The 12838-nt window shown below is 33.0% G+C and overlaps 1 protein-coding gene across 2 annotated transcripts; it reads right to left on the bottom strand.

Annotated features, from left to right (window-relative positions):
• Positions 1-5465: 5465 nt before the first annotated feature.
• Positions 5466-12555, bottom strand: LOC145129025 (topless-related protein 4-like). 2 transcript variants are annotated; one of them, XM_079063780.1, is made up of 25 exons: positions 12423-12555; positions 11991-12092; positions 11716-11895; positions 11524-11637; positions 11263-11421; positions 10978-11161; positions 10750-10873; positions 10536-10648; positions 10279-10453; positions 10079-10188; positions 9928-9997; positions 9592-9665; positions 9364-9459; positions 9153-9248; positions 8706-9068; positions 8366-8530; positions 8178-8276; positions 7941-8087; positions 7460-7570; positions 7160-7339; positions 6792-6920; positions 6601-6696; positions 6327-6515; positions 6073-6239; positions 5466-5982 (listed from the first exon to the last, which is right to left on the bottom strand). In XM_079063780.1, the coding sequence occupies exons 2-25, from the start codon at positions 12068-12070 to the stop codon at positions 5784-5786; spliced, it is 3420 nt and encodes a 1139-aa protein (XP_078919906.1). In that variant the 5' UTR covers positions 12071-12092; positions 12423-12555; the 3' UTR covers positions 5466-5783. The 2 variants fall into 2 exon arrangements, with proteins under 2 accessions (XP_078919906.1, XP_078919907.1); XM_079063781.1 differs by having other exon boundaries at positions 10750-10864.
• Positions 12556-12838: the final 283 nt, after the last annotated feature.

The raw sequence follows: 12838 nt of genomic DNA, 5'->3' as shown, positions 1-12838 counted from the left end.
GGTTGAGTTGAACATTGGAGTTTCTCGAAACGAGTACGTGTTGCGCCTATCCGGTTCCTGGTTTAGATCAAACAAATTAGACCTCATATAATATAATCAGGTGTATAAGTAGAAAGGCTACGTCTAGAAGGATATTGAGTTGATGGCGCTTGAGTTGGTTGATCTTGAGTTGGTGGATCTTGAGGTGGTGGGTCCTGGTTTAAATCGATATGAGTTTTCCTGAAAAGTTTCTTCTTTAAGGAGGGGCGCCCACGAGTAGTTTTGTGAGTAGCAAGTTCACAAACTAAAGTTGTTGACGGCGTGATTAAGTTTAGTAACTTCATTGCTAAAATTAACTTAACAGGTCTTGATTGTTTTTCACTTTTTCGTAATGAGCATTAAACATATTTACCTCAACATCACAACCCAAATCATCATCTTCTAACGATTTTCATTCTAAAAAATCAAGTTTTTTTCCAAAATTTATCGACTGAGTGAAGCGGTATACAATGAGCTTTTGTAACAAAGATAGCTTGTTCATGCGCACATGGCATCCCATAACTTGTATGTACTTGACATCCACAGTTTTCATTAACAAATCCGAACTCTTTGGCCCATTCATATTCTTTGAAAATGATATCAAGTGCATAAATTGAAACGAAACGACACGGTGGTTTTAAATGTGGTATTTCGTAGTACATCATTCCATTATCGATTTTAGACAGTCTAAAGCCCAAACATAGTTGGACTTTTTTTCTTCATGCATGTACACAAACACAATGGAAAATGTCATATTTGTTGGAGTTACACCAACAATCTCCGATAAAGGCATCCGGTACTTGTTTGTCTTATATGTTGCATCCATTAACAAGACATTTGGAAATGCACGCCATATTTCTAATGACCTTTGATGAGCAAAGAATAAATCTTCAAACTCGTATGTCAAAACATTTTCACGACTATAATAAACATATCCATTTTGATCTAGAAATTTCATAGCACCTTGCATTTGAGTTTTACATTCTTTCTCTGTACGTCGATGTTTTTCGTCTGCATTGTAGTTTTGAGAGTAGATACATTTTTCGGATTTATGTTTTTTAGATAATATATCTTTTGGTTTGACATTTTTTTTTTCAACAAATCTTCCACTATTTGACATTCATTTTCAGTTAGTTGTCATGGATAAGGATGACATTTCAAATAGAATGACGACTCATGGTTATAAAGTTCACATATCATTTTTATCTTCCAAGAATTATCTACTGACGAATATCTACCATGTAGCATAAATGAACAATCAATTTTTTGTCCATATTTTTTTGGAGATTTATGTACTTTTGTATGCACCTCCACGGTCACATTGAAATACAACATTAAAGTTACGTGTAGAATTTTTTATGACGATGACATAACCTAAAGTATTTGCTACATTTTGCACCCAATCCATCAATTCTTGATGAGAATTAAACACCTAGAGGTTATATTATTATCAGTAACTAACAAATCCACTCAACGATAACATTGCTGTAACAATATACTAATGAATTTATACATGATCCGTTTCGAATGGCTATGTGTTGTCGAGGAAATATTTACTTTCATTCAAACTTTCATTTTCATCTACTTCATTTGTGTCCATTGGATGAATATCCATTTCGAATGGCGATGTGTCATCGACAAAACAATTACTTTCATTCAAGCTATTATTTTCATCCACTTCATTTGTCTCCATTGGATACATATCATCCCTTTAAACATAACACATAGAAAAACATACATTTAATAAAAAACAATAAAAAAAAAAAAAAAAAACAAGTACAAATACCTCACAATATGTTTTACATATCCATTTTTGCCAACTTGCTATTTAATAAAATATATATTTATAACAAATATCGTACGTTTGCTTTTAAGGACGGTTACTTTAAAATTGACATTGCAAGTCGCTTTCAATTTAACAAATAACAAATATCGAAATTGAAACCAAATTTTCATTTTTATCCCTTCTATTTTTGTTAATGTTTCATAGTTTATATTTTTTATTTAACAAAGTAACATTTATTATTAAATTTAACAATATTCAATAATATTCATTATTAGTCTTTCTTGTAAATGTATTCATGAGACTGATTATACAAATTTTATGATTAAATAATAAGTTTCTATTTGATAGTTTTCAAAATTAATAAAAGTTTTGAGGGCTTAAGATATAAACTAAAAAAACTTGGGTATTTTTTAAAATTATAACTTAAACTGGAGATATAAAATTGTAATATTACATTTCGTTTATTAAATTGATTGGCACATATATATTGACATGATGACTCAACAATATAATGGAACCCTTATCAACATGATAATTGAACGTTATAATGAAACCATTTTCAACATTTGGTGATAAGGTTTCAATAATAAAATGATTGAAAAGTTAAAGGTATAATATATACTATTATTATAAGTTGTACAAGTTACTGATACATTATAATTGAACCCTTATCAACATTTGACGATATAATAGCTTCATAAATCAGTGTGTACTCGACGGGATGCGCTTACACATTGAGCGAACAAATTTGACGCTAAATATATTAATTTTAATTGAGCCTAAAAAATAAGATACGATGATGCTAAAAAAAACCTCTTTGGATGATACAAACTGCATGTTAATGAACATGAATGAAAATTTTTCATCAATTTTAACCGAGCCTAACACATAAAACAAGGTTTGGGGTGGTGTTTTAACGACACATTATGACACGACACGACAAAAATACACGAAACGAAACGAAATCGGGACGAAATCAAAATTCGAATTCGTGTTCGTGTCGTTTTCGTGTCATGATTAAAAAACACGATGTCGTGTCGTGTCGTGTTCGTGTTCATAAATCGACACGAAATTGACACGATTAAGCATGTGGTTGTCGTGTTTTTCGTGTTTGTCGTTTTTGTCGTGTTATATATCTTTAAGTATGAACGAAATACACTAATAGTTATGTAATATTATCTTTGTCGTGTCATGTCGTGTTGTTGTGTTTTAATTGGTTCGTTTTCGTGTTAATGAAAAAAAACACGACATCGTGTCGTGTCGTGTTCGTGTTATACAAAACCTTGTCGTGTGGTGTCGTGTCAGACAAAAGCACGACACGACTGCCCGATTTGACAGCCCTAATATATATATATATATATATATATATATATATATATATATATATATATATATATATATATGATTATTTTACAAAGATAAGTTTTGATATTTAGTGACATTTAAATTAATATGTTCAAGGATCTTAGTGTGCTTAGGGAATCAGGAATGTTAGGTTTTAGAGCTAATTATGAAACCCTTTATAAAGAAACTTTGTTTTTGCAAGTGTTCTTGATTCATGGGCTGATATACTAAATCATGAAGAGAAATTTAGAGATTTTTCAGTCTCGACACAGATTTTTCATGAAAGTTGATATTTTTGCTTTTTGGATCGTGAATGTAAAATTGTAGCAACTCTTCCGTAAAAGCAACAAACCTTCTTTTGTTTATATATAATGCAAACATTATTAACAATTACAGTATTAAAAGATTTTTTAAAAAAAAATTAAGCGAAACTAAAAATATTGGTTTCATGATGATAAATTAGAGATTCAACTATAAAATCTGAAGACGTTAAACGTTTTTGTTCTAAAAAATTATAAAATCCTAACCGAATACAATATATGAATTAAAATATTATCACAATGTAGATTAGTATATAACTTAAACAATTATAATATTCAAATTATGAACAAAAGTATATCTTAAGCCAAATTATGAATAAAATATATTAATTAAAATATTATCTTTTGACTTTATACGCACCGATGTATGTGGACCGTTCAAATCAACCACAGTACATGGTGAGAGATATTGTGTTACATTTACTAATTACTTCAGTAGATATGGGTATGTTTATTTAATTAAACATAAGTCTGAAACCTCTGAAGATAGAGAATCAACAAAGGAAAAAGGATCATGATCGTCCAATCCGGTAGGAGTTGAGACTTTCTTAATCAAGAATTCAGCGACCATATAAGGAACTATAAAAATGTTTCACAGTTGACTCCTCCTAGAACACGGCAACCTAATGGTGTGGCCGATTGACATCTTCTTCTCCAAACGGCCATCATCTCAGATTGACAATACCAACACATTCAACCACTAAAACCATTTCCATCTTCATCGACATGCAACCATTGTATTACTATTTTCTTTCTTTTTGTCTCTCAAATTCCTAGACTGCAAAAAGGGGATAGCATAGAAGAACATACAACCTGGTTTGTTGTATCAATTTTGTTTTTTCTAATGTCTTTACTTTTTTGCAGGCCCTTCTTTTTTTGAAATTTGATTTGCAAGTTATGTTCGCTGGTTGATGATGAACATTGGTTTTTGTATTCTTTAAGAATGAAAGACTGAAACCAGTGTATAATAAATGTATTCTTCAAGAAGGAATGACTAAAACCAACATATTCTTTAATAGTGAAAGGTTGAAAAAAAAAAAGAACTGATGGTTCAAGAATGGTGCAAGAAGTGTTGGTTGGTCGAGAACAAAGATGATAAGAAACGATGATCAATGGAGAAGAATGTATGGTTTTCATATTTCAGTTTGTCCTGACAAACCAATTCTTAAATATATTATAACTTTTTTGTAAATTCTTCAAGAATGTTGTATTATACAGAGAATGTAGTATATATTACAAATATATTCTTAAAGAATATAGTATAAAAGGTTGTGTATATTCTTCAACATGTTGTATATATTATTGTTTTATGTTATGTAACTGGTTGTTTTATGAGAATGCTTCTTATTTTTATAGTATATATTCTTGACTATATTGCAATATATTTTTCTTAAGGAATAATATGTTATTGTCTAATATATGCAGGTGTACTATTTAAGGGGAGTGATATTTCCACTTAATAAATTAATTTATCCACTTGAAATGTACGTTTTAGTAACTTGTACAATAGCTGCAAAGATGTTGTACCTCATGTGGAATGTTATATGAGAATGAACTAGAAAATAAATTTGAACGTGTTGAATGAAATTGCATTCTAAAAATTTGATTTAATTTGAATGTGTTGAATAAAATACAAAATATGATTTGATTTTTATTAGTTAATTTGACTTGATTACCTAAAATATATGTACTTTTTATCTCTTAATAATACATCATATTTTTTCCTTAGGACATCCACAATGCATTGAACTCTAGAGTTAAAAACTTCCTTTTTCCATTGAAAAGTTCAATAGCCATTGAACTCTAAATCCATTTAATGTCAATGGGACATCTCAATAGAGTTTAATCCATTAAATGAGAAATAGACTTGTCATCTCATTCAACTCACCATTATGGATGTTATTATGATTAATGATGTCGCCAAAGTGATATTGTCTCTTATTCTTCTCCATTCATATTTCACCTTAAAGTCAAGTGTAATATAAACCACGGGAAAATTGAGATGAAAATGTAAAGACTGACGATTAAAAAGAGAAGACGGAAGAGAGCATGAGAATGGGATTTGCCCAAAACCAGCCCTTGTAGTTGTTAAAACTTTACAAACGAAACTCTTCCTACTACTAATTCTAAAGGTAATAAAATACCAACATCTCTGACTACAGACAGATGTTGATATTGTGTCTATTCTATAAACTCTATAACACTATCTTTCCGGAATAACCATCACCTACCTCTAAACCTTTCATCTTGCTCAAATAAAAAAAAAAAAAAAAAGTCAGAAACACCCTTCGGCCCTACCTCTGAGTTTGATTCCATCAGTTAGTTGTATTCGCACCACCACCTCCACCAGCAGCAGCACTTGGCCCCGCACCACCTTCAACCGCCGGCGATCCGCCCCATTTCCCTTCGGACTCAAGCGGCTCGATTATACATACACCGCCATCAGTAAGTCCCAAAGCAAACTGGTTGGGTTCAGATGGATGTGCAGCAATAACAAGTGGATACACCCTTGAACTGAAAAAACATTTATTTATTAAAATTTAGAAAGTCTCCTCAATGCAAGAAATAGGGAGAAATGAAGGAAAGTAGGTTGGTATTACTGACTTTGGATTTGTAGGGAGGTAAGCGGTGGAACTGATGCGACAACGTAATCTGAGTGTTGATGCTGTTAAAATATCGATGCTTCCATCTTCAAAAGTTACATATATTGATTGACTATCGCATGAGTAGGTAGCATGTGTGATTGCACCACTTGCCTCACGTGGGCCCCACTATTTGTAACAAAAAAAAGACAATGTAATTCAAGTTCAACCATTGGAAGAAATGTAAGTAGATTGGTAGGTATTATGAGTACAGACCTGTTTTAGGCAATCTAGTTTAGGTGCTTCAAAAATGGCAATCTGGGATTCATGAACAACTAGCAAGTGAGTTTGATCTTGGTGGAACTGGACACGTGTATCAGCATGGGCAGCAGGGACTCTCCCTCCTGGAATTTGTAATTGTTTGCTTATTTGCTTCTCCCATCCGTCCGTGCTCCACACACACAACTATAAAATATAAATACAACATTATAATTTTTTTTTTTTTTTTTGTAAATTCATAAACATTTATAAAGCCTCCAGTTTCACATACCTGAGAATCAGCACCAGAAGATATCAACACATTAAGGACATTAGAGAAGGCTAGGCCTGTTATTCTTTTATGATGGCCTTTAAGTTTGGTTTTCACCTGCTCAAATAAACAATTAATTTTTTTTTTAATATTACTTTGTTTAAAAAGCAGACCCTAAACAAGATTTAGGTTTCAGTAAAAGAAAAAACAACCTCATCAATTCGGACATTGTATATTTGGATTGAAGAGTCCTCCATGCCTATGGCAATAATATTGTTATCTTGTGGATGGAATGCCAGAAAGGTTGCTGCGGGTGGAGGGGGCATGAATGTAGTCATAGTCTGCATTTTACCAGATGTGTCAGAGATTAAAATGAAAAAAAAAAAAGAAGCTGAATGTACCTTCATCATTAATCATCATATCAATTTAGCAATTAAATAATGATCATAAAAATGTAATGGTTTAGTTGCTAAACTGCTAGAGATAATAGTTCATAAAACGGTGGAAGCATGTTGTGTTTTTCTGTATATGGTATTATAACATAAACAGCTTTTATTGAGAAGTGTATTTGAGTTGTTACCTTGAAGGTCATCATATTGAACAAAGAAATCTTTCCACCAGAAGCAGACATAACATAGGAGTCATTCTTTGATAATGCAAAGCATGCAGTGGCATCTTCAGGGTTTGTTTCACTGATATCATTTGTCATCAATATACCACTCACTGGTTGCCATAATTGAGGTAGTACACTAGCAGTTGCCTAAAACAAAACATGCAACCACCAAAACACAAGAGGAGGATTAAATAGGTTGGATATGTTGACAAGGGTAAAATGGTCATTTACTCTTTCTTATCCAATGAAAAGAAACTTAGCAAGTACCTTCCCAGTTGAATTACGGTCATTTCTCTGCCATTTCCATAATTTATGGACAGCATTTGCTGCTAGAGCTAAGACCGCAACTCCTGAATTAGTGTATATCAATCTTGTAACCTATAATGCACACACAGAGAAAAAAAAATGAGGGGAGAAAGTCACTTGAGTTTAGTAAATTCACTGAAATAGCAACATACTTCTGTTCATTTATTTATTATAGCTCTCCTACTTCAAAAAATCTACCCAATTATAGCAATATCACCCAAATACAAACCAGTTGTCACTGCTAAAACTGGATAGATTTTTCAAAGCATAATGTCCTATTAAGAAAACAATTCAAAGTGTAATGCTATAATTGGGTAGTTTTTTCAACTTAATTTTGAAATTACAATAATGTATGAAACCGAAAGAAATGAAAGTAGTAGGATGCTGTAATAATAATTTACAAATAAATGAAAGTAGGTTGCTATTTCTTGAATAACAATACCCGCATTGCAGAAGATGTATCATCTGGAAGCCTTGAGGATCGACACTGTGATGGTTCAGAGATTTCTGTCACTTTCAAATTTCTAGATTTTTCCATGGCCTCATCTCCAATTCTTTGCCTATCTACCAGATTCCGACTCTCGCCACTCTATACACATTAAACATTTAACATCATTAACAAAAATATTTATATATAAAATCACAACACAGTGAAAAAGTAAAAAGTAAAAACACTCACCATCATGACCATGGAGGGCATTGGGGGAACTCTTTCCATCATGCTTGGTCCACCAGGTGCATTAGCACCACCAAATGTTGGCATCATTGCAGTCAGTCCCTGTAATATATATATGGCATTGTAGAACCAAGGGCAAAAGAGGAAAAGAGTAGAATTTGAACTAGAATCTGGTGTAAGAATCTGTTTACCTTCATGGAAGATGCGGATGTGACTCTGGAGGCATCGAAAGAACGATTCTCCATTGTTCTTAGTAATCTAACCCCATCTTGATTTGCTAGAATTTTGATTCCATTCTCACTTGTTGAAACAGCTAATAGAATTCCTTCCTTGTTAAACCGTATAAAAGGAGAAGCCTGCAGGTAAGTTATGAGCCATTATTAATGTTTTTGTAAGGAATTGGAATTTGAAGGAATTGTAATCTGTTGTGTGTTTGAAAGAATCTGATGGAATTGAATTCCATCCATTTGGAATGGAATCTCCAATTCCAATTCTGGCGAATTTCAAGAGACAAAAACACGGGATGATTACCGATAAACCACCCTCGGCATCAATTGTTGTCAACAAGTTAACATTATCCATATCCCAAAACTTAACCACACCCTCATCACCAGCAGCAATAAATCGGTTTTTTGTAGTATCAAACTGCACAAATCCCATAGCTCGTTTACCAAGCCCATTATATGTACGTTTTACAGCACCTTCACTTTCATTCCATTCCACAATAAAAGATTCCCCTTCTTTATTTGTCCCACATGAAAATAGCCTTGTCCCATCACAACTGTATCCCATTCTGGTGGATGAATGACCTGGCGCATCATAGTCCACTCTTGAACCAATATTGTCATACAGCCATGCCTTTATGTTGCCATCCGTTGCTGTTGAGAAAATAAACTGGTACAAATAGAAAATAAGGTTAAAAGTGGAACAACTTTTGCAATATTTGAGATGTTAAAAATTTGAAAGAATTGGTTATACCTGAATGTTTTCCTTAAAATGTGGACATACAGAATATACAGGTGCTTCATGACCCTCAAATGTATACTGTTTAGCCCCTGTTACTGCATCCCATACCTGTAAAAAACTTCATCTTTATATGCAGCGAGTTCAAAAATGGGTATTTGAGTAATTTTTATTAAGGAGGAATTGAATTCCAATAGTAAGTAAAAGTAATCTTAAAGATACAAACCTTTATCAACCTGTCATCTCCACAACTTACAATACAAAGTTGCTTGTTTGGATAAGAGAAAGCAAGATCATTAACATTGCCACCATGAGCCTCAATCTGTATAACCAAATCCAATAAACTTGTGATGAATTGATGATGACATGAATCAGAAACACAAAACATAAAAAACTGTTATTATCATCACCTAAAAAAAAAAAAAAAAAAAACAACAACAAAGAATTAACAAACCTCCAAGTGGTTTCGTAGATCATCACCACCATGATAAGAATATATCTGTACAATATTCCTCGAGTATGCAACACCTATAAGAAATTTCATAATGATAATGTGGCTACATTAAAGCGACACTCATCCGATCTCCTTTAAATACCCCTTTTGTTGTTTGACTTTTAATTGCAAGATTAAAGTAGCCCTTAAAATAGAAAAATTCAAACATTTCCAAATTATGAAATTAAAAGGGTTGTTAGTTTAAAAACCAAATGGCAAAAAGGGATACCTAAAGTGGAAAGGAGGGAGTGCATGGTATTATGTGTTTTTCAAAAATAGTAATAACTTTTAGTTTACCAAAAAGGGCTCCATCAGGGCTCCAAGTTACACGATTGACTGATGCAGTATTCTCATTGGTCAAAGATGCCTAATACATATGCAAAGTGTAAAGTGTAAACTAGAGTCAACAGTCAATAGTCAAGCAAAAAGGGTTTTCAAAATTATTTACCTGAAGGGGCATTGAACAAACACCAAGATCCCAAACCTTGAAATCCTTCTGAACAAGCTTCTCCCTGCTACCTAAGTCCCATATCATAATTTCTCCAGAGATTGTTCCAACTTTGTATTTGGTCAAAATAGAACAAAAAAGTCAACATAATATAAACCACCAACAACAGAGGTTAGATTTCTTGAGTATATAAAACTAACCAAGAAGCAGAATTTGCTGTACAGGATGAAAATCCATACTCATAACCATTGACCCCTGATTTAAGTTCATCACCACAGCTTTAGGTAGATCATCAGATGAATAGGAGCTTGAGCTTTGACCATGACTTTGACCACCATAAGCAATGGGTAAGATATTTCCATGCATATGATTAACCTGTGCTAAGATCAAAGATATGTTAGCATTTACTATCCACCATCAATCAGTCTTTAAAAATGTCAAATTTACATGTTCATACTTCATCAGATATGCCAAATGCTCTTGTTCTCTTGAATGCATGTTCAGAGTCAGCAGTTTGATAGTCTACAGCTGGATTGTTGGCAGGAGGAGTCCTGGGTCGCTTTAACATAGCTTCCATGTGGAACAAAAAAGGGATGCAAATAAACAACCAAATTAACAATTATGAACAAAAGTTACAATAAATGATCATGAGTCATGATCAAATTACATACCAGCATTATTAGGTGGAGCAAAACCAATAGGGCCAGCTGAAGCTGAAGGATGAGGCACGCCAGCTGGATTTGTCATCCAACCAGTCATAGAAGTTGCCATAGGTGGTGGTGCAGCCTGAAAAGGCTTGAAAAAAGAACAAAATTGTCAAAATTAAGATGTGTTATCCATGATTTTTGGTGTTTAAACCAACTAAACATAAAAGAAAATCAGGTTCTTTTTTCACTTACACCATGAGCACCCAAAGGTGGAAACCCTGCAGGCTTTGGTACATTGGTCATTAATGGATTGGTAACAGGGGATGGGGCTCTTGCACCATTTGGCTGTGATTGACCACAAGAATGATCAATAAAAAGAGTTTTTATATCTGGATTCGGCTTCGGGTTTTTGCATAGCTGATGTTGCCAGTTTAAACTACAACACGTGAAAAACGGTTAAAATTTAAAAGCATGTACGAAAGTTGAACAAGTGTAATTACGAAATTGCCCCTAGTATAATATCAACAAGATACAAACCTCTGATTGATGAGTGTCCTAAGTCTTGAATTCTTTAGACTTGGAAAAGTTAACTTTTCACGAAAAAGGGGATTTGCTTCAATCAACTTTTTAAGCTCACCCAACATTATACCCCTCGCGGACTTTGTGTCTCCATATTTGGATAATTGTTCGTTGTCTCTGAACACGTGTTACATCAATATTTAATGATCAACAAAATTTGGGTAAGTATAGACAATTAATGTCATAAATGAGAAACTTGTCATGACTATCTTCCCTCACCTGAAGTTCTCTAGAGTCAAAAGTTGTGTTATTTCTTTAAAAAGGTCTTCATTAAAGGCTGAGAAAACTTTCAAGTCCTTGACTAGAATTTCAACAGCTTTAGAACGATCCTTCCTGTAAATTGAAATCGCATTCATAATTTATCACAGTCGGTCATCAATGGTGGCATTATTAAAGTGCATTTAAACATACTTATCTAGAGCTTCTAGGTATTTCTGCTTTTGTATTTCAAAGAAGATCTTCATTGAGTATCTGTTATCATCAACCTTTGTAAATCCAGAGAGGTATTTTTCCACCTCATCCCATTCACCATTTGTCACCATTTCCTCAAAGTAGCGCATATTGAAGAAGAATCCAGACTCGTGCTCCAACCTCCACAACAGAACCAAAATTAAATAATGCGTCGTTTACGTATAAACTCAAAACAACAAAAGTATCAGACAGATACACAATTTATTAAACCCTACCTGTGAACGGTTTCTTTAAATTTCTCTTCATCTAGAAATTGAAGTATTAAAAACACAAGCTCTCTGCTGAGAGACGACATAACTTTCCCTTTTTCCCCAAAACTGCAAGCAATTAAATCAGAAATTAAAAAATAAATTACTCATATTCAACAATAACAACCTCTAAATTCTCAAAAATAAATAACCGACAGTTTAACATTCATTCCCAAAAAATCCAGCTAACGAATTCATAGCAAGAATACTGTTTCATTTGGTTCATTCAACGAGAAACCTAAATTTCCAAAACATAGACGCACATATAAACGCAAAAACGCCTATACTTATCTGCAAAATCGATGTATAATCATGCATAAATACAACAAAAATCCATATGTATAACAAGTAAACATGTCTAATTCTATGTGGAAATCAGGAAATCAAAACATCCGTTACCTTTGAAATTGGATGATGAGATATTTCGAAAACAGATCGGAGGGTTTCAGTAATACTATTTTCTCTCTCCTCTTTCGAGAGAGATTTGTAGAGAGAGAGAAAGTGGGGAGTTTGAGCGAGAGAGGTGCGAAGAGAAGAACCACGAGACGGTATAAATAGTAGTGAAAGTTACGAGATAATAAGGTTGGAAATGAGGGATATTATAACAGCATATGATTATCATAGGCTTTGATAAGCACAATGTCTTATCAACTGATAGATTATTACAAAGGAAAAGAACTGCAATTAGGTATGGCATTTATAGTCTGGCTAAATTTTCGGACTTTATTTTACATTTAATTGTTTTTCATTCTAATAATTAAAAATATATTATTTAATTTGTTTTATTTTATAAATGCACATTTATGAATTTGGTA

Source organism: Lactuca virosa, chromosome 8 (assembly GCF_052849685.1).
Source record: "Lactuca virosa cultivar CGN04683 chromosome 8, Lactuca_virosa_CGN04683_v6, whole genome shotgun sequence".
NCBI lineage: Eukaryota > Viridiplantae > Streptophyta > Magnoliopsida > Asterales > Asteraceae > Lactuca > Lactuca virosa.
Note: the sequence above shows the minus strand (reverse complement) of the source record. Positions and strands in the feature narration are given on the sequence as shown.